Source organism: Punica granatum, chromosome 2 (genome assembly GCF_007655135.1).
Source record: "Punica granatum isolate Tunisia-2019 chromosome 2, ASM765513v2, whole genome shotgun sequence".
Taxonomy (NCBI): domain Eukaryota; kingdom Viridiplantae; phylum Streptophyta; class Magnoliopsida; order Myrtales; family Lythraceae; genus Punica; species Punica granatum.
The window spans coordinates 40,077,851-40,098,587 of record NC_045128.1 but is presented as its reverse complement, the minus strand read 5'-3'; the positions used below and the strand labels follow the sequence as shown (position 1 = coordinate 40,098,587).

General features: G+C 42.3%; 4 protein-coding genes across 8 annotated transcripts; all 4 read right to left on the bottom strand.

The window, feature by feature from the left end:
• Nucleotides 1–2,073: 2,073 nt before the first annotated feature.
• Nucleotides 2,074–4,338, bottom strand: LOC116196831 (transcription factor MYBC1-like). Of its 2 annotated transcripts, none has more exons than XM_031526733.1 (2): nt 2,923–4,338; nt 2,074–2,676 (listed from the first exon to the last, which is right to left on the bottom strand). In XM_031526733.1, the coding sequence occupies exon 1, from the start codon at nt 3,841–3,843 to the stop codon at nt 2,929–2,931; it is 915 nt and encodes a 304-aa protein (XP_031382593.1). In that variant the 5' UTR covers nt 3,844–4,338; the 3' UTR covers nt 2,074–2,676; nt 2,923–2,928. The 2 variants fall into 2 exon arrangements, with proteins under 2 accessions (XP_031382593.1, XP_031382594.1); XM_031526734.1 differs by having other exon boundaries at nt 2,074–2,503.
• Nucleotides 4,339–6,250: 1,912 nt separating this feature from the next.
• On the bottom strand, nt 6,251–11,633 carry LOC116195686 (calmodulin-interacting protein 111). The gene is made up of 10 exons (XM_031524991.1): nt 11,273–11,633; nt 11,018–11,176; nt 10,004–10,893; nt 9,379–9,583; nt 8,637–8,844; nt 8,084–8,520; nt 7,547–7,973; nt 7,249–7,329; nt 6,979–7,169; nt 6,251–6,875 (listed from the first exon to the last, which is right to left on the bottom strand). The coding sequence occupies exons 1-10, from the start codon at nt 11,576–11,578 to the stop codon at nt 6,732–6,734; spliced, it is 3,048 nt and encodes a 1,015-aa protein (XP_031380851.1). The 5' UTR covers nt 11,579–11,633; the 3' UTR covers nt 6,251–6,731.
• A 280-nt stretch (nt 11,634–11,913) lies between these two features.
• On the bottom strand, nt 11,914–14,361 carry LOC116195688 (G2/mitotic-specific cyclin S13-7-like). Its single transcript, XM_031524992.1, has 7 exons — nt 14,162–14,361; nt 13,750–13,912; nt 13,607–13,667; nt 13,238–13,519; nt 13,015–13,140; nt 12,332–12,918; nt 11,914–12,239 (listed from the first exon to the last, which is right to left on the bottom strand). The coding sequence occupies exons 1-7, from the start codon at nt 14,196–14,198 to the stop codon at nt 12,080–12,082; spliced, it is 1,416 nt and encodes a 471-aa protein (XP_031380852.1). The 5' UTR covers nt 14,199–14,361; the 3' UTR covers nt 11,914–12,079.
• Nucleotides 14,362–15,007: 646 nt separating this feature from the next.
• Nucleotides 15,008–20,164, bottom strand: LOC116193505 (stomatal closure-related actin-binding protein 3). Of its 4 annotated transcripts, none has more exons than XM_031522233.1 (13): nt 19,866–20,164; nt 18,553–18,852; nt 17,927–18,055; nt 17,673–17,765; nt 17,363–17,503; nt 17,086–17,154; nt 16,926–17,009; nt 16,615–16,795; nt 16,307–16,423; nt 16,170–16,228; nt 15,933–16,067; nt 15,420–15,573; nt 15,008–15,329 (listed from the first exon to the last, which is right to left on the bottom strand). In XM_031522233.1, exons 2-13 carry the CDS (start codon nt 18,835–18,837, stop codon nt 15,307–15,309), a joined length of 1,470 nt encoding a protein of 489 aa, XP_031378093.1. In that variant the 5' UTR covers nt 18,838–18,852; nt 19,866–20,164; the 3' UTR covers nt 15,008–15,306. The 4 variants fall into 4 exon arrangements, with proteins under 4 accessions (XP_031378093.1, XP_031378090.1, XP_031378091.1 ...); XM_031522230.1 differs by having other exon boundaries at nt 15,424–15,573; nt 19,866–20,163; XM_031522231.1 differs by lacking the exon at nt 19,866–20,164 and adding an exon at nt 19,625–19,764 and having other exon boundaries at nt 15,424–15,573.
• Between the last annotated feature and the right edge of the window lie 573 nt (nt 20,165–20,737).

Below are 20,737 nucleotides of genomic sequence, written 5' to 3'. Positions count from 1 at the left end.
CAGGCTATGTACCGACCCGACTGACCAGATCGAACTATCAACAACTCGCTGCAACCGAAAAACTGCCACTAGCTATTTGTGCAACGGCGTCGGCCTCCCTACCTACCCGACTCCCCTCTTAGATGGCCACTTCTTTTTCTGCGGACTCCCGTCATCCCCCAGCGATGGAATCCTTGTCCTTCATGACAAAGGATCATATTCCCGGCTAATTCGATCGTATCAACCGCTTACAAAAGATCGACCTTTTGTGGCTGAGCCTTTTTTTGTTGGTTTCTACAAGTTTCAACTCCCCGACGACGTCCACTGGTTTGAACCAATTGAGGAAGCTAGGTACTTTGATTTGATAGTTTAACTGATTTTGATTAGTTAGGTTGCCACTAGTTTGAACCAATCAAAAGAATCTTATTTGAACTGGGGATTTGGCTTACTAGGATTGGTTTAGAGATGCAATCCGTAAAGGGTTCCTGCATCGGATACCAACCCTATACTCCTCTTGGCTCCGCTACTCTCTGTAGCAGTCTCCATATGGATTGTGCTATGCTCTACGTCCTGGTTTTCATTAAGGTCTATAGAGAGTGTAGTCTTAAGAGGTTGATAATGTTTACAGCATCTGGATTAATTTATGCAATTTACCTAGGTTCAATTGATATGCTTTAGTTGCATATTATCTTCATTTCCAGCGATTAGGTGGACTTGTTGTATTTACTGTCTCTATAATGTACCATCTTAAACATTTTCCCCATGTATCCGTTTTTGTGATAAATGGACATTCATTGATTTTCAAGAAAAAAAGAATACAAGAACTATGACATTGAAAGACTTAGGGTCAATTGTGGTCTGGCCTAAAACACCTTCTTTTCTTTTTTCTTTTTTTATGTTTGGGGGGGGGGATTGAATATATTAATGAAATGTGATTCTTGCCTAAGTTGGCCTTGGGGATTTTTTTTTTCAAATTTTTAAAGGCTTGACAGATTGTTAGAGGATTAAATAATGGGCTTAGAGTAAGCTGCAAAAATGTGATGACTAGGTGAGATCCAGGGTGGCTTCCAATATATCTTGGAAAGGGGGTTTTGGAATTATTGTGAAACGAGGCAAAAAATAATATCAGTCTCCTTAAACAAAAGGGAATTAATAAATTAAATTATAAAAGAAAGAGATAATCTCTTTTTTTTGTTGTTGTTATTTTTACATAAATTTGTGAAGCATCTGTTGTGGTTCGATGCCACCTATGATATCAACTCCTCAACTACAACTTCCTTGCACATGATTGAAGTCGCCATCTTCAGCTAAAACAGAAAAAAAGTTCAGGCAAGTGATCATATGGAAGTTAGCTTGCTTGCAAAACAATCAACTGAACAGCCGAAACTGATGTCAGGTAAACCGGGAACGAGATCATCATCGGGAAGGTCAAACTGCTGAATAAAATTAACCGAAACTCTGGACTTCAGAAAGTCGAAAAGAAAGACAGGTGAATCGACATGTTCAACAAACACAGGCAGAAATGGTCTGGCAATTTCCGGGAGAGCGGAGTTCTAAATCATCTTCAGCTGAAACAGAAATAGAAAAAAGCAGACTACGTCGTATCCAACTGCATTAGAATTCACACGTGAGACTCATGGGCATACAAAAAAATCTACCCAGGGCACATGATCCGATGTCATGAAACATGCGAATAACCCTGGAACTCACAGCATCAAACAGAACAACGAGCGGCCAAGAGAGAAAAGACATGGAACTTTATGGGAGGATGTCAAAACATGGAACAAAGCACGCTTAACGATATTTTAGATATGACCAGAGCGAAGGGATGAGTGATGGACATATAAAGAAACCAGAGAATAAAAACGATGAGAAACTTACAAGAGGAAGGACAAAATAAGATTTGCAGGGAAGGACCATAACCACACGACTTGCTGAGAACTCTGCACCCTGTCAATTTCAGAACTTGTTTCCACCCACTCTACGAAGAGAACATTATGATTCATGGTTTCAATCATCAGATGTGTAAGAAGAACAATAGAGTTTCAGGAATGAGTTCAGAGATCCAAGAAGAAGAAACTAATCTGCCCGACATGAATAAGCAAAATTAGAATTTCAAGGAAGTAAACCTTCTCAATATTTTTATACGGTTATATAACAATTCTCCACAGCCTAACAGGATCAGGATATGATATTCCCTCTAAAAAGTTGGGCTTAGAGTTTCAATGGAATCAGCGCAATGTACAAGAAGTCCAGCCATGCCTACACATCGAACACTAATAAATAAGCTCGGAAATATGAAGATGGGAAAGCTGCTCATCATTGCGAGCACGCACCCGATAGTTACAAGTATCTGACTTGAATTTTTCAGAGAGCACAAACAGCAGCGACCTGATTACTTATTACCCTCTACAAGATGAAGATCGACCTGTTTGACGCTCCAGGAACCTTCAATTGGAGTAAAAGTGGTAGACTTCCCCTGCATAGAGCTCTGCGGTGAAGGTAACTCAGCCGGTCCGAGACCCTACATAGATTGACAAATATAACAAACTCTGCTTCATCACCAATATTCAGCTACATTTGCTGCCAAGACTAGGACTAACTGATCAAGCCCATGAGCTGCTCCGTACTTATGAACCCAGATTCACCCATCAATTGGACACGGCGCAGTAGTTCTAATAATGCACCAGGAAGGATCTAAATCAACCAAATAGAAAAGAGGATCATCAAGCTCAGGAGAAGCCTAACGATTAAGGCTAATATAGGATGATGGCCACTTTTTCCTAATGCTCCAATCGAATACAAACACCAAGAAACACAGGAAACGGAATCCGAAGTGACTAAATCATCAGCTCTAGAAAGTACCATAGATCATCAACAACATAGGATCCGGAATCTAATGACGAAAGTGTTTCAGAAGATTAAAGGCAGCAGCTTTTTTACCAAAACTCAATCATCTCCCGCGGGAAAGAGAGTAAGGACCTTTCTCCCTCCATTTGCACTGGCTGAATCCAAGTCTTCCGCATAAGATTGCACCGGATTTTGAATTGTAGCAGCGAATCTATTCACCGGGTGGCCCGGCCTAGACAGGAAAGAATGGTCAAACTGTCCATTTGGCGGCGACCCGAATTGCCCCACCAGCCTATGGTAGGGAGGCTGCATCCCAGGATGGGCTGCCACAGCTGCCATCTGATGGTGCTGCAATGCTGCAACCGGCACAAATGGCAAGCAGTGGTCCGAATTTGGGCGGACGGGATGCAAGAAATGGGGTGGCACGGGGGAGCTCGCGAAGAGGTGATCAGTGGCAGGATCTGCCCCCGCGGCAGACAGCCCGCCGCCGCCGCCACTTCCACCGTTGCCCCCGCCTCCACTTCCACCATTGCCCTGCATTCTCTTGAGGTAGAGGCGGTACTTCTGCAGGTGGCTGGCCACGTTCTCCCGGGTCAGCCCGTCCACGCTCATCAGCTGCATTATGGTCTTGGGCACCGCGTTCTTGATCCCGAGGTGGGACACCGCATCAACGAACCGCTTGTGGAGCTGCGGGGTCCAGACGAGCCGGGGCCGCTTGAGGGTGCGGGCGGGCTCGTCCCCGCCCGAGCCCATCTCGGCGCTGCTGTCAGCAAAGTCGGGCTGGGAGGCTGTGCTGGGAGGAGGCGGGGGCGGGTGAGTGGATGGCCTCGGGGGAGGCTGCGGCTGAGGGGGAGAGGGGCGGAGGGTGAGATTGGTGGAGATGTCGAAGGCGAGGGCGAGGTCGTGGGTGATGAGGGACTGAGAGAGGGGCATGAGCTCGCCAGGGGAAGGGAGGTCGTCTTCCCATTTGGAGAACCAATTATTGCCATTGGCCAAATCATCGGATTCCCTCATTGCTTCTGTTGGTTTTGGGAGAGTGCCCAGCTCAGTTCCACTGTTCTGCAGCTGCTTGCCTTTTGGGATGTCGGGGGGAAGAAGGCTGATTTTGAGCAGACAAGTCGGAAAGGAAAGCAAAGAGATATCGACAACAGAGAAAAAAGGGGAAAACTTTAGCTTAACCAAGGAAAGAAAGAATTGGTGATGATGGTGGTGGTGGGCAGGTTCAGTTTAGCCCGAATACCGAGCGCGGTTCGGCGCCGGTTCCACATGAGCTCTAGTGATCGACCCAGTTCGACTAGATTAATCAACTTCCAAATACCAGGTTCACGCCGAAAAAAGAATATCAAATATTCAATCTTTAACAAGATCCTCCCGCTAGGTCTCCCCGGGACCAGGACGGCCCGGCAGAGACGGCGGTGGTGAGGACGGAAGGCCGTCGGAGCTGAACCTGAGAGAAGAGAGGGAGGGAGGGATGATCGAGGTGGATCTTGTTTTCTTCTTTTCAGCTTTTATTGTGGGCAAATGCAATATAAGCTTAATGACGTCCTCAATTTCCCCCTCTTCCTTCCTATCCTTTTCTTTATCTTTTTCTTGTTTTCCTTCATTCTTCCTTTCTATTATTCCAAAATTACGAGAGCAATACATTATACAACATAATAACTATCGAAAAAATTTTAATAGCTAATAAAATTTCACAGATACTTTCACAATGAGTATCGAATTTAAAACAATTATAAGATGAAAGCACGCCAATACGCTACATCCTCTTCGATTCCTATATTTCTATTATTTTCATTAAGTAATTAATTAATTGCGCATTCTTTTAATGAAATTACAAGAAAATGTTGCTATGTCTTCTTAATAGTCGATCCAAAGAACATTTTAGTTCAAAGTTCCACTACGATAGTATAAGTCGTAATTTACATAATATTCAAAAATTATTTAATAGATGTGAAGTTATGAGATGATCTAGTCTATTAATTGAAATTAATCATGTTCAAATATCAGTTTGATATTGACTACTTATTCTTAGTTATAAATTAATGAATGTATTGATTTTGGAGAATTTTTTTTTTCTTTGAAAAGCTCGGGATTTATGGGTCGAATCTAAATCTTATATATGAGAGAGTGAGTGCAACGAAATTGGGATTTTATCAAAATTTATGCGATATAATAGATTTCGTGTCTTTCGCCATTGTTGGGGAGGGCGCGTGGAGCCCACAGCCAGCAGAGATAAGCTTAAGAGAAAAGGAATCATTTTGCACTCACAGCCCATCAAAAGGCTCAATCCGTCAATTAAGTCATTAGATGAATGCCTAAGTACGATTTTGATCCGATTAAGGACCTACCGAGAGTGTGATTACAAATATTTTTAACTTTTAAGGAAGCAAAACTAATGACTAATCAAAAAGTCAAACAAAAATATCAGAGGCTTCACTGTTGCAACCAATTTGGTCCCCATGCTTCGCTGTTTTTTCGGTGAAGTAATTATTCTTTTTTAGGACAGACAAGACACGACATCACTACATCCAGTTGCATCAACACAAATATTCCAACTTGTTGGGTTTCATTCGTCGTTCTGCCCGTATATCCCGAATGTTTTATTAACCAAACTGGGAGATAATAAACTGCCATATCGGTTTGAAAAAATCGACTGTTTCATCGAGAGAGAGGTTGCATTAGTGATAAACTTCCAAATCAGACACTAAGACGACATTTAAGTTCGTGACCGGACCGCATTACGATAACCAAATCGACCCCATCTCGAAATGGAAATTGCATCAAGGGGTACAGGAAAAGCTCGTCTGCTTTTTATGCGATTTGTTCGTTTGGCTTAGTTTGATTAGTTAATGGGGAAGGAATCAGCTCGAAGTAGGTGATGATTGTGAAGCAGATTGCCTTTAAATTTCTCTCTTAAAATTAACTATTATATATTATTCAAAGAATAATTGAAGGAAAAATGGTAATTAAACAGATCATGCGCTTATCTTAAGAAATAAAAGAATGAACAATAATTCTTGAGAGTAACCCAACTTGAGTTTATTGGCCTTTGATTAGATTTGGTGTGGTGACGATAAAAAAAGTGATGGAAGGATAGTGGGGTTGACTCTGAGCTCAAAAGGCTCTTATCTTCTTACGTTAAGGGTGGCTTTAACTTTTATGCAATCCCATGCCATGATCTGACATTCGGATCAATCAGAATTCGCTTCTTAAAAGGTCTCGATCGGGGAATCTGACTAGATGTGGTACATCGGGCTGATGACTAGAAAGGTTTATGATGCAGCATCGAGTTATGTTCCGAGATTCGGTCGAATTCTCCCTGGGGTCTACACATTTTTCCCAACCAACTGCATATAGCCAAAGTGACTTCATCCGAATTTATAGACTGCCGCAGGTCACTAGTTTCATCAGAAGCCGGTGATGACCCAAACCTCGCAATTTCCAGGCAAATAGCATTGATTGTTCAGCAGATCAAATGGCCGAAACAAAATATACACGGACTGTGTCAGCATGCTGAGTTTTCCTTCTCAGGGCTCAATAAAAGGAATCACTCTATACTAAACCACCTAAACTCTCGTCGTATCGTACACGGCGGAAAGCTATCTAAATGGACGAGCGAAGCTCCCAAGAAAGATGGGTCAGCAAAAACCATGATCAAACATCATGTTCGAGGTCGGGCTAACCCCATTAGATTTTCTTCAACATGATATTGAGGCGATGAGAGCATACCGTTCTAATGGAAGGAAGGAGACCACCCACCATTGTGACAATGTCTTTTTTCTGCTTTCTGATGTCGCCGCACGGCATTCTCGAATATGATCCATTCATCTTCCCAATGAAGCCAACTAAATAGATTGCAGTTAATGATGCAGCCCCAACAGGCATCATGTTCACTACCGGCCCTAGCTATCTCCTTTAGCGGTGGAGTGAACAAGCCTCTGAAACTTGGCCGAGAGCTCCTGGTAGGATTCAACCTCAGATGGTTCAACTTGCTTAATTGCAGTTCTTAGATGTTCCATGGTTACTTCTGAAGCATCGAGATCCTCCTGCCATCGCATATTAAAGGCAAAATAAACAAATTAATTAACACGGTCATGTCAAAACAATTTTCTCTAACTGATGCAGGTGGGGATGAAAAACTCATCAGACCTCAAGAGCTGCAATTGCTGCCTCTCTGCAGATGAGAGATATGTCGGCCCCAGTAAAGCCTTCAGTAAGATGAGCAAGCTCCTTAACACTGACGTCGGAGCTGCAAGGGATTCTGCGAAGATGGATACTGAAAATTTCCTCACGATCAGTCTGGTTTGGGGGACCTACGTACAGCAGTCGATCAAAGCGTCCTGTCCAAAAGGGACCATCAAGGTCTATGCCAGGCACAGTAAAAAACTGATGGGAGGGGAGGCAAGGGAAGAAGCGAACCTGGTCTTAGAAGGGCAGAATCAATCTTGTCTGGTCGATTTGTAGCTCCAATCACAGTCACGCCAACTCTTTGATGCAATCCTAAAATTTCATGAAATAAGCATCTGATCAAAGGAGTGAAAAATCACAAAAGTAGTACGAGTACGATCCCCTAGGTTGAGTTCGAATTTTCACCCAACGAAATTCCCAGCCATCATACCTAAATTTAACACATATATAAGTATCTTTCCTTGCCTCCCGAAAAATGTTAAGTGGTGGTTCTTTTGTGGGTTCAATTACTTGAAAGTAAAATCTTTACCATCTAATTCAACGAGAAGCTGACTCATAACTCGATCAGAAACTGAAACTCCATCACTTTCCTTTCCTCGAATACCCCCAAGCCCATCAATTTCATCGAAGAAAATGATCGACGGTGCATTGGCCCTTGCCTTTGCGAATACAGATCTGACAGCCTTCTCAGACTCTCCAACCCACTTGCTGAAGAGTTCTGGCCCCTTCACGGCGAGGAAATTCAATCCTGCTTCAGAAGCCACTGCTCGAGCCATTAAGGTTTTGCTGCAACCAGGAGGACCAAACATTAATACTCCTCTTGGTGGACGCGTCCCAATGCGGTTCAGTGCATCTTGATGTTTTTGAGGCCATTCCACTGCTTCCATCAACTGGTTTTTGACTTCTTTTTGACCCCCAATATCTTCCCATTTGATTTTTGGAACTTCAATTATCACCTAAAACAACACAAACATTCGTAATACAATTAATTTATTAATGTCCAAAGTACCGTATAGTTTTGCAAAAACATGGTGTTAAATCTTCGAGAAGGATGCATTAGTTGTACCTCTCGCATAGCACTAGGCCTCACTTTCATCCTGGCATTCTCAAAATCCTCAAAAGCTATTCTTAACATAAAATCTTCCTTCACCAAGTCCTCAGTGCTAAGGCAAATGGCATCCTCATTACCATCTTCACATTCTCCAACTCTTCTATTTGAAGGAGATGATTGGACAATGTCCAATGTATTATCTTCCATGATACCATCAGAGTTAACGGACTCCACAAATGGTTTACAATAGGAATCTTCAGGAGACTTCTTTGATTTATCATAACGTCTCAGACAAGACAAGGCAGCTTCATTGCAGAGGGCTGCTAAATCAGCACCCACAAATCCATGAGTGGATACAGCCAGTTGCTGGATTTGTGCACGTGAAAGAGCATGTTCCATTTGGTTGAGATATGAGAGCAATATCTCCAGTCTTTGCTTTGGAGAGGGCACACCTGCATTTAATATTGGAAGACAATGCCATAAATGGTCTAAGATCTACACCACACACACAATGAAACATGAGTTCTATTTCAAGAAAATTTCGGTGGATATAAAGCAGAAGAAATACCTATTTCAATTTCCCTATCAAATCGACCAGGCCTTCGTAATGCTGGCTCAACACTATCAGGTCTATTTGTGGCAGAGATGACAAGAACTCCATCACTAGTACTAATGCCATCCATCAATGTCAATAATGTGGCAACCATTCTCTGAGAAAGCTCTTCGCCTCCCTCTTTACGAGCAGGGGCAATAGAATCCAACTCATCTATGAATATCTGCCCAAGAGGGCCCCATAATTTAGTCTCATCAGCAAAAGGAAAAGCTACAAAGCCGAGAGCATATCACTGCCTCAATCAAAAATATACCCAACAAGCTTAAATAAAATCAGAAACTTCCAACTCTAGAAATCACATACAATATTATAGTTGGAGTAATTCCTCAACAGAGTATAGTTCAATTTCAATAAGAGGAAGCAACGTCAATGACTAAAAACACTGGAGAACAGGCTCTCCATGCAAAGCATTAAACTGACTAGCCATGTTAGTAGCTCCATGTAAGACATATTGCTTCACCAAAATAAGGCACTCTTCTCTGTTCCACTTTTTGCAAAATACTCCACTCTGTTTATGTTATGTTCAATAACTTCTAAGCAAATACATCGATTTTACACTGTGATACAAAACTATAGCTCATTGATTTATGGAAACCGGTGCACCATGGAATTTGGACATGCTTTACTTCACAGTGTAACAACAATTTTGGAAAGCAAAAGTACCATAAGAAAATGGAATTCAGAGTAAATATCAAACCACAGCAGGTGCAGCACGGGTGGCAGACTCAAAAACTTCACATAGAGCTTGCTCACTGTCTCCATAATACTGGCTGATAATTTCAGGTCCATTCACAGAGAAGAAATCTATGCACGCATCGTGGGCACAAAGTCGAGCCAAAGAAGTTTTTCCAGTGCCCGGCGGACCATGAAGAAGTACTCCTTTAGTATTTCGCAGCCCAAAACTAAATGATAACACCACAAAAATTTTAATGTTAGGAATCTTCCATATCAATCTGATCAAGAAGTTCTCACATTATCTGATAACCAAACCAATCTCTATATAATACCTGTTGTCGAAGCCTAAGAGAACATGATCCATATTACACGAAAAAAACTCCATAATTCAGATGAAAAGTGCAGAAAGAGAAAAGGCTACATCAGTAGCTTGGAATAGAACCAGTTTTCTCTTGAAGATTGTAATCCTTATCATTGAGTTTAATGTCAATTTCTAGTGTTAAATGTATACATGATTGAGCCCAAAATTTGAAAATATAAATGTATACGTAGACATCAATACATACATGTACACGTGTATGCTCAATCAAAAATGAAACAAACTTAACAAGCATATTGAAATTCAACAAGCTAAGAAAAGAAAATACCTTGACATAGTGTTCTCCACACATGAGGATGCTATTATATCCGTCAGAATGTTGTACTCTTTTGAAAGACCACCAAGTTTTAAATTATCATCTCTAACTTTAGCATTGTCATATTTACACTCAATCTCTTGATGACATCCCCCTGTCTCTCCTGGTGGTTTAGATGCCATATTCACTGGTAAACACAGAGATAGCTTTGTTTCACTGGTCACAACAGATGCAAGATCGGTATAGTCCAATGACTCACTCATATAAGGCAATAAACTATGACTTCTTTGATCTGCTACATCTTGACTCGATTGATTGCCAGTGCCAGGTACTTGTTTAGCAATCACCCGGAAAATAAAACGCTTCAAAAATATCGGGCAGATAACAAGGTTCCCCTCAAGAAGAATACGGGAATACAAGAAGGACGTCATCTGAACTTGCAGAAGCTTCTTAGATATTTCATCATCCAACAGCCCGATAATATCAACTGAATCAACCCCTGAACCCACTTGACTGGGCAAACTTGAAACCGACTCTTCGTGTACCAGTGAACTCAGTGGACTGCGGGGAGAGGTCATCCTTGATTCACTCACTGGCGTCCTAGGAGATGAAAGATGGCCATTGCTGGGGAGACTGTGATCCTTTCTCCCAGATGATTTGATGGATGATGATACGGTACTTCTCACAGTAATTTCATTCGTCGAAGCTAGCTCTAAGCACAATTCCTTGCAGTTTTGCAATGACAAGTGTCCATGATCAGATTTATGCAGCCTGTCGATCCCATTAAGAAGAGATACAGATCCTGGGCTTTGAACAGGAAATATGAAAACATCTCTTCCAAAAGCAGGGCATCCCATAGTGAGTGAAAGATTCAGGGACAACCTCACTCCATTGCTCAAAACCTGACATGAAAAACCAACGACTCAGAACATATGCATGGTGAATCCACGCTCCATTTCTCTGAAACAAGCCTGCATTTGAGCAATTATGGTGTGTACAGATGCGGAAAGGACGTCTCGACCAAACCTTACTAGAAGGAAACACAGTTGCAAGAGCAAAGTAGTTCCCCGGTCCATTTGTCACTTCATCCCCAACATTGACTCCGGTGTTTCGAGCACATTCATCAGGAAATGAGCTCAGGGGACAGCTCCGCAAGAGTTGATTCCTGGAAGAAGGAAGAGAAACCTGCCACATGATTATATCAAACTAATAAGCCTCACAGATAATTGTGAAAATGATGATCACCATCACCATCCTAAAAGCTCGGTATTCGCTGATTACCGAAACGATCGAACCAGGAGCTATAGAAGAAGAAACCATGGAAGGCTCCGACATCCAAATTCTGCAACCTTTCGATGACTCCGTCGACTCACTCTCAACATCAGTGACTCGGGCTACGACGGTTGATTTGCCGATCAGATAAGGAAACCGGCTGGAAGCTTCAGAGATGACAGCAAAGATGTCCTCCTCGGCGGCGGCTTCGGGACCGGAAGGAGGACCAGCAAACGGCTTCTGAGGAGTCGCCGACGGGGCGCCATTCGAGAGCCTCGACTGCGCCTTCGGGTGCTTCTTCTTGCTGGAAGGCATCTCGTCGAGGGAACGAATTCCTCTTTCCTCCGAGAGAGCAGAAATGATTAGATGAACATAAACCCTGCAAGGGTTTTAGGGGGCCGCCGGAGCGCAACGGCGGTGTCGGGCCTCCGGGATCCGACAGAACGGGTAATGGGTCGGAACGTGCTCTTGTCGGACCTGGGCCGATGTTTGCTGGGCTTGAAAAGCCCAATTGAGGCCCATCTCAGATTGCGCTCTTCCTTTCTTTTTTTTCTTTTTGGATTGGATAATTAATTTATTTAATTGTGCACTTAAATTATTAATTTATGAATTTATATTCTTCCAAGTTCTAGTGATTTAATGAACTACAATTGGCTAATGAAATGAAAGCTTTCATTCATTCAAATTTCCCATGAACATCATCTCTTCTTGCTTTTACACGAAAGAAAGAATAACGAATCCGAAGGAAAACAACTGTCAGCAGGTCACAAATTCTGTGACAGAAACAACGATATATCCCAAACTTGAAACTGAAGACTAAGCAGAGGTCTTCACGGAATCATCGTCGAGGAGAGCTTTCGCCGGAGAAAGCAGAGCAACGGCTTCTCTCTGGGAGCTCGAGTACTTCCTGTACACGACCTGAAATTTGCTGTCCTTTACATTGGCATGGAAGCCCACCAGTAGTTTAGCACAGTCCCTGTTGCAAAAACAGCATAACCAGAAAATGTCTGAGTGACCAACACTGGCAGAAGTTGTTAAGGTATGGTTTGTTGAATTTATTTTGCTTACATGATCTGTGCCTCGGTGTAACCGGTGTGAACCTTCAGTGTCGCACTCCAGAAAGGGCTGATGTTGAGGGTGCAACGAGCTGCGTACACCGCCGAGGCAGCAACCATTGATGGGGGATACGAGAGGGTCGAGTAGCTCATCAACCCGAGCTCTGATAGGAAATAGACCATGCTCTCCAATTTCCTATCAGCAAGAGCTGCTTTGATGAACCTCACGAGGAAAACATAGTTTGTCGGAACGGTCAGGTACCATTCGAGCTTTCCGAGAATGGTCTTCTCCATGGCCAGAACTTGCTCATTAGAGTATGCTCTATCCGCTATGCATACCAAGTCATTAACCTCAGGGGCCCAGATCTCTTCATACTTGGAGGCAGTAAGAAGGGCACCCATGCCGAGAAGCTGCAGCTCCCTTCTTGGGACCGCTTTCACAGAGAGGAAGCGGTCTATGAGGTTGATCGTGAGGTAGAGAGTCTCAGGCATGAGATCAAACTTGTTGTGAATCTCTACCAGCCAATCCACCAGAATCGTCCTCATCTTCTCAGTGATATCAGGCTGAGAGGGCATGTAGTCAGTCGGACGGTTCTCGTTCTGCACACATGATTTTAAGGTATTAGTACTAGTACTAGTATTCAAAATTATGAACAGAATAGATTATAAATTTGCAGAGAAAATCACAATTCGTACCTCGGCTTCCTTGTAAAACTGGTAAAGGTCCTCGACGTACTCCACAGCAGCTAGCTCATTGTCAGCATCTGCCGCATCAATATCCACAATCTGTTCCTTAGGCTTCTTCGCAATTCCACAAGCCGCCTGAAAGCAATCAAAAAACAAACCCAGAACAAGATTAGAGACTGAACATCAAATTACTAACAAACCATATTCAAAATTTGTGAGTGTCTGTCAATACCTTGCTACGAGCAGTGAGAACTGAAGTTAGAGACTTGTTCTTCTTCCGAGATGATCCCTCTCCATCCTTCCTCTTATGCACAACTCCTTCTTGCTTGCTGATGTTCTTGGCCTTGGCACGGGCCTCTTCGTCTGGGTCGGGGCTTATCTCGATCACTTCCTTGGACTTTGCCTTAGCAGCGGGGGCTTTCTTCTGAGCAGCCTTAGCGGGTTCGGCTTTCTTAGCAGGCTTGTTTCCTTCTAGTAGAGCAGGTGCTCCATTCACTTTCACGCAGGCTTGTTTCTACAAAATCAAACCCCATCAGTACCAATCATTTAAATATTCGAGTGCGCTTACAAACTTATAAAGAAGTAATCATAGAGATCAAACCTTGTTGTTCTCGGCGGCTGCAGCTGCTTGCGCATTTGCAAGGAGTTGTGCGCAGAAACTCCTGGAAAGACAAAAACAATCGATCAACAAGAGGTGCCAAATGTACAAGACTGTTTGAAAAATCGACTGCTTGAGAGAGGAACCTTGTAATGGGTCGAGTAATCTGGGGCTGTTTCCCGTCAACTCCTCGAAGAGTGACAAGGTTTCCAATATCACCCAGGGCTTTACGGTTCCTCGCATGGCCCCCTCCATTCTTCTTGTGCTGCTGAGGCTTGACTGCTCCTCCTCCTCCTATAACTGCCTCGCCTGCAATGACACCATTATTAAAAGAGAACATGGGCATTAATTCGATGAATCAAAAGCATCCTAGGACCCAGATTCAATCTGCTATCATCACATACACGGCGGCCTTGTGGTTTCTTGCGGGGAAATGGAGGATCTTTAACACATATTTCTCGAACCATTTCCATTTACCAATTAACAAGAAAGATCAAATTTCAACCACAGATCTAAAGATCCAGAACGATCAAATTAAAATGGACCCAACTTTCTCACCCCTCGCTTGAGTTGGAACAATGGGTCTCGAAGCCATTTCGAAGGAACTCTGATGAAAATCCCGCAAAAGGCGACTCCTTTATCTTCTTCTTCTTCTGGGTCTCTGCAATACGACCTCGACCTCTCTCTCTTCTCTACTCTCCCTTTATCTGTGTCTCTCTCATACACACAAACGGTAGGATTTGGGTGGGATGAAGAAGACAGACTGAGAGCTCCGTCTCCTTTAAGAAGCTGCGGAGGCGCCGCTTCGCCCCAACGGTCTTCTTTTCTTCAATCTCTGACCGTCCGATCTCGTCATGATCTAACGGTCACAGACAGGTCTCGAGAATTATAGCCGTTGAAAAGAGTCTGCGTTGCCAAAGTTACCCCTTGTTAAAATAATAGTTAACCGAGACATGGAGGTACGGAGACCCCGTGCAACTGCCCCCACTGTCCGACACGTGTCCGTATTTATACTAAAATACATTATTTATCCTTTATATTTGGTACATTGGTCTGTCTTATCTTATTGGAGAAAATGTCATAAGATTTGTTGTATTAAGAATATTTTCAAATAATTATGTGGGCGCGCCCAAATATTTAATGATATGCTTTATATGGCTTGTTAATGATAAGCTCAACAAAGTAATCACTCTTAACTTGTTAATATACTGTCCGTCTTTCCAACTTTACTGGGTAAACTTAGAAGTTGCATGTCTAATCGTCAGATTAATCGATAGTTTTGGAGTTGAGCATTTTGCCTGCCTTAACATCAGTATACTCGTATCAACTTAGCTATAGAAATCTCGAAAATCATTTCCAGAATCTCCTTAGGAGAAAACTGAAAAGAGAAAATGGAAATCGATATTCCGTGCACAAAACCAAATCAGATTAATCAAATCATGTACAGACTTTGTTACAGTAGATGATGATTAGGCAAACCCAAAAAACTGATGCCTAAAGCAACACTCCGAAAGAAATTAGTGGAATCGACACATCAATCTCTCACATACGGAACGATGCGTTACATCTTTGACGCGATCATCAAACCAAATGCACACGCTAACTCAAAAAACTAACCAATACATCAATCAAGGTAAACACATCAATCAAGGTAAACACTTCAGTATAAAAATCAGTCAGTTAGGCCCGGGCTTCATATTAGATCATCCGGTCCTGCAAGCATAACCTGCATTAGAGAACACAATCATTAGAAGGCAAAAACGAGATTTTCTGGACTTCAAAACAAATACTTCTTATATAAATGGATTGTCGATACCCACATTGCAATCGAGAGCGTATTTTCGGGCAAGCATTATGGCTGCATTCCTGTCACGCTCTGATTCGAATGTCAGTACGAATGATAGCCCTTTCCTTGCTTGCCAGAACAGTCCTTTGGCTGCAACATTGCTATCGCTTCGAACTCCGCATAACTAGAATCCAGTGAATGAAGAAGTGTCAAGGAAAAAGAAAGGGTAAAACAGCCAAACGAGATTCCTCCCTCGATCCAACTTAAGAAGAAGATAGAGCAATACATCACACTCTAACTTAAACCGTTAAACTTTCAGAGGCCACTTACCATATCATCAAAAAGTCTAAAACTTATAATGGAGGTAGATGAACATTCAGCTATAAGGACTAATCAAATGGAGGCTGGTGAGGTGCTGGTATACATTCAAGCCAAGTTTGCGATATCATTTGCTAACTGATCTATCGATTTAAAATAGGGTATGATTGAGGCATGGTAATACAATTACTAAACAAAAATAAAGATAAATTGCAGAGGCAATACCTGCATTGAGGTTGAGTAAATTTCTCGAGCTTTGGTGATCCATCCTCTGCTGAGCTTCACCCTCATCTTACCCACATGAAACACGTGAGTGGAATGTGATGAATAATCTTGACCATTCATCTGGCAGATAGTTACCTGCGAGACATAACAACATGTTGATAGTCAACTGTTAATTTTTCCGCACCAGAAGATACCCCGAAGGAAAAACATTTTTCCAGGGGAGCAAATCAGACGTACACTAAATTCGGTGTTTGATTTTCGCGTCAGTGATTCTACATGGCTTTGTAGTCCTGCCACTGTCGGAAAATTCAGTCAGTTTCAATTTATGTGGCGGATTGATAAACGAAGAAACCACATAATACATGATTAATTACCAGAATCAATAGGACCAGCAGTTGTCACAGAATCTTTTTGGCCGTTTAAGGTGATTTCAGCTTGCAAGATCCGTCCCACATCAAAGGGCTCAGGTGCATAACTCGGTCTCTCAGCACCTAACAAAGAGAAAAGCAACATTTAAAAATTTGTCATGTATGAGATTGTGGACATTAACCACAGCGAATAGCAAATACTGATTTTTAGGAGTATGCGAAGCTAAGCTAATGCAGGAGCTTCGCCTAAAATGAACCAAAAAGAGTACAAAATCAATTCAGAGTTGCAATAAATAAAATATTGAATCAAGCACCTGAAATGACATCCCGGTGACTTCCATCTGAGGAGGTCCGATACCATTGAACTGAGCACTTGGAAAGTGGAGGAGCATTGTCGGTGCGAGGGCGAACACATAAAACTGATCCCAGACTCTCGGACCCTTCAAGAATGTACAATCGAGATCTGTTCTCTTCTGCCCTCTTGCTCAGAGTCAGCTGTAAGTGATGAGGAAGAAATTACTCACAGGAACCCTCAAGATGAACCTTTTGGTAAACTATTAGAATTGCCTACTATAGGTATTATAAATAAAAATTTGTGGAGTAAAAGAATCTATGTTTGACCTACCTCTTTCTGAAGCTTGAAAGAAAATATTGATTTCTCTCGAATTTGAATTCGGAGAGCACGAAGTTCGTGTTCCATATCCATCACCTGTTACACAATACAATGCTCATAATGCAAGTCATGGTCTTACCGAGACTAATTTACATAAGCATTGATAATGCACCTTGCTTGGCTGATGCATCAATTTGATTCTTCGGGCCTCTTGAACCTCTTCTACTAGTCCCTCCACATCCTAGAACACCATGGATCAAAAATAAGAATCAGTGTAGTGAATCTTTACTTCATATTCTTGCATGTTATTACCACTATGAGGAGTGAATTCCCCGGAGCGCACGAATATCATATCATTTTTTGGCAAATATATGCTGAACCATTCGATATAAAATAATGAGTATGGCATATCATTTCTTTCTATACAGCATAATTTCGCATCAACATACCTGAGTTTTGGATGTTTTGGAATTTCTTTCTTCTTCCTCAAGGGCCTCTCCAAAGCGTTGGACCACAGCCCTAGCACTCTCGATTTCAGCACAAGCAAAAGATTTTTCTTGGTTCACCAGCTTCTTGGCATCTTCTGAAGCCTGTAAAGTTTGAGCACTTCTCGATGAGAAAAGAAGATAAAAAAGGAGTAAGAGTTACTAACAACTAGAAACTTCCTTTAGGCAGCAACTTGAAGACTGATTCAAGGATATTACGCATGTGCCTTAGATAATGAAACGCGTGATCATCATTTGACATCCATGCCCTTACCTGCTTAAGGAAGTTCACCAGCTTTTTCACTTCAAACTTCTCTTGAATCAATTCTCCTTCTTTCTGAGTCAGCTTAACTGCTAAAGCTTCCACCTGCAGAGTAATCGTAGTTAGACCACAATTGATTATTATCTAAAAAAGGATCGCAAAGGCCACCGAAATTCTGTCAGTTATAGGCGCAATCTATATAAATTAGAAACTGTGAAAAGTCAGAAGAAGAGTTCATCAGGGAAGTATATAGTTCCAATACAAACCATGGATATAGCTTTTTCAACATCCTCCTTATTCCGCCCTGCTAGTCGGCCCCTCAAAGCTTCCAATGCATCTCTAAGCTTCTTTAGAAGCACATGGCCTTCCAAAGAAGCCACCTCCCTTAGCTTCGCCTGAAATATGAACACAACCCATTTACCACGCATTCCATAATAAGGATATAACCTTCATAAAAGTGAAACCTTAGGTGAATATATTGTTATACAACCAATCTTCAAGCTCAAGCTAGAAGGAAGGCGCACCAACAATGTGTATTGGTCGTGGTTTAGCAAGTGCAGACAGAACCAAAAATAATAATAGCAGCAGAACAGAAACAGACATAAGTTACAAAACCAATAATGTGTATCGGGCCTGGTTTAGCAAGTGCAGACAGAACCAAAACTAAAAGTTGCCGCAGAACAGAAACAGACAAAGTTACAAACCCAAAAGATGTTATTTGGACTCAAAACCAACTTGTTCTGTGTATCTTGTTAATTGATTTATTCTTCTGAAAGCTTACACCAATATTGAATATGGTAATGCAATCAGCTTGCCATCTAATGGTCATGGTATTATATAGCATATAAAGGCAGATTTAACGAAGAAGGAAGCAAGCAATAGATTTGGGAACCTCATCAGAGAGTTTTGCTGCTGCAGCCAAGTTCTTGTCAAATTTACTGGCAAGATCTCGAACGGAGAGACGCTTGTGCTGCTCCGTGAGATTGGCTGTTTCTTCCTCTACCACCTCCTTCAAGGAGGGGCCCTTGTCCTCCTCCTTTGGCTCTTCAAGAATCTGATTATTTGGCCCCAACTTATACTTTGGGAAGCAATTGGAGGTGAAGCTCACATCAGCAGAAACCGGCAGTACTGCTTCTGCCTGCATAGCCTCTCCGAGTTCGGGGCTCACTTTCGTCATTGTTCAGATGAGTCTCTGTCCAGACAGATCAGCAGCAAGTAATCATCGGACAGGAATCCAAGAAAAGGCCTCAGATATATAAGAACATAAAGTAAAACGAACATCGAGATTCTTCATGTGTACATTCGCATCGACAACCAGAGGTCTTCCATTAACTCAATGCAGTAATCTCACTTGTTTATACTAGCCTTTGGATGGAAATATGGTTTTACGAAACAAAGAAAAGGGCCAAATTTAAAACACAAAAAAAAAAAAAGAAGAAGAGAAAAACCACTACTACAAAGCAATGTTCTTGAAAACAGTCCTATTCCATCCAACAGATTCTACAAAAGATGCCAGATCACCAAATAGGAACAACTTGAAAGTGACCTAAACTAACCAAAGGAAGAAGGGATCTTCTAAATCTGAAACGCAGATTACCAGAAAGCAACTTCATCCACCAAACTAGGGAAATAAGAAAGACTACTAAAAATCGGTCAGAAAATAATAGAGAGAGTGAGAGGTATACGTCCAGCTTTGGTGGAGGGTAACATCATAATCATAAGCATGCAACAAATTATGATGCCCAAGAAAAGCTAACTTCTATGCCCAATTACTTCATCAACATGATGAGAACTTAAGACAGCATAATTACTCCACTCAAGAGAGTGGACAAAGACTCAAATTTAAGACTCACTCTCACTAGCAAAAAAAAAAAAAAAGGCTCAAATTAAGGAAAAATGTCAGGGTCTCCTCCGGTTACAAAGGGACTACACAATCCACATTGGAAGTTCTTTTCCTTGGATACCTGTACTTAACCTGGTCATGCATAGTTCTCTCCTTAATCAGAACAAAGTTCCCCGAAACAAGCACTAGCTCAGTAGACCCGCAAGACCTCAATCAGAGGGAAGAACACAAAACAACAAGAAATGCCCCCAAAATGCAGTAAAAGAGCCAAGAGACGGTATCATAAGAACCCAGAAAAAGGGTAAAGTAAAATCATAATTGCGGCCAGTGAAAATTTCCCAGGAAAAAAAGAATGAACTTACAATATCACCACTACTAGACAACCTCTGAACCTGTAAGCCCTGCAAACAATGCTAAGACATTCCTCTCCTCTGCAACGCTAGAGAGAGAGAGAGAGAGAGAGAGAGAGAGAGAGGGAGGTAGAGGGGGGTTGGTTAAGAAATTATAAGACGAAGAAGAAGAAGAGAGAGAATCTTAAAGAATGGGGTTCAGCTTTGCTTTTTTAAAAGGGCAAAAGGCAAGGAGAGAGTGAGTGTGGAGAAGAAAACTCAGCCCCCCCAGTCCTTCCCTGACCTCATTGTCTCCTCCCTGTCCTCAAAGACTGGAAACAGAGCCAAAGCTGCCTCAAGCTTGTTCCTTTTCTTTTCTTTTTTCATTTTTTTTTAACAACTAGGTATAATTAATTATTTTCTTTTTATATTTATTTATTTCTCATCTGCTTCGGCATTTTTTCCCCCTCTCTGCGTCATCATGAGCCTCTGCGGTAAAAGCTTCTCTCCAATGGCTGAAATGGCGGAAAGAGAGAGAGACAGGGGAGAGAGGGAGGAGACAAATTGCTGCCTCATCCCACGCGCTGCCACGTGGGGCCCTCATACGCGCTCTCCGGTTTGCGAAAGGACTGTCCAATCCAACTTCTCTCCCATGCGTGCCTGATCTGCTCCGGTGGCGCGTGGGATATGTGCGCGTGAGGACAGTGGGTCGCGGGTCACATGAAGGACGGTTCGCTTCGCGGGGTTCGTTGGTTGGAAGGTGGTGGGTTTGGTCGTTCTGAAGCAGCCTTCCCCATCCCTACCCTCGTTAACGGTTATTTATTCTGATACCATGTCCGGATCTTAATTTCTTTTTTTCTTTTTTCTTTTTTCTTTTTTACATAGGATCACGAAATATTCTCACA

Bases quoted from the DNA above. Each gene is read 5' to 3' on its own strand.
- LOC116196831 (XM_031526733.1), bottom strand. From the start codon at position 3,843: ATGAGGGAATCCGATGATTTGGCCAATGGCAATAATTGGTTCTCCAAA.
- LOC116195686 (XM_031524991.1), bottom strand. From the start codon at position 11,578: ATGCCTTCCAGCAAGAAGAAGCACCCGAAGGCGCAGTCGAGGCTCTCG. The intron at 8,521-8,636 runs GTATTTCTTCTG...TATTAAATGCAG, and splicing joins TGATAGGGAAATTGAAATAG to GTGTGCCCTCTCCAAAGCAA. The intron at 7,170-7,248 runs GTTCGCTTCTTC...CCTTTTGGACAG, and splicing joins TTCTGCCCTTCTAAGACCAG to GACGCTTTGATCGACTGCTG.
- LOC116195688 (XM_031524992.1), bottom strand. From the start codon at position 14,198: ATGGCTTCGAGACCCATTGTTCCAACTCAAGCGAGGG. The intron at 13,668-13,749 runs GTTCCTCTCTCA...TTGTCTTTCCAG, and splicing joins ATTACTCGACCCATTACAAG to GAGTTTCTGCGCACAACTCC. The intron at 12,240-12,331 runs GTAAGCAAAATA...TTTTTGCAACAG, and splicing joins TACACCGAGGCACAGATCAT to GGACTGTGCTAAACTACTGG.
- LOC116193505 (XM_031522230.1), bottom strand. From the start codon at position 18,837: ATGACGAAAGTGAGCCCCGAACTCGGAGAGGCTATGCAGGCAGAAGCA. The intron at 18,056-18,552 runs GTTCCCAAATCT...TTCATATTTCAG, and splicing joins CAGCAAAACTCTCTGATGAG to GCGAAGCTAAGGGAGGTGGC. The intron at 17,504-17,672 runs GTAAGGGCATGG...CAAACTTTACAG, and splicing joins TGGTGAACTTCCTTAAGCAG to GCTTCAGAAGATGCCAAGAA.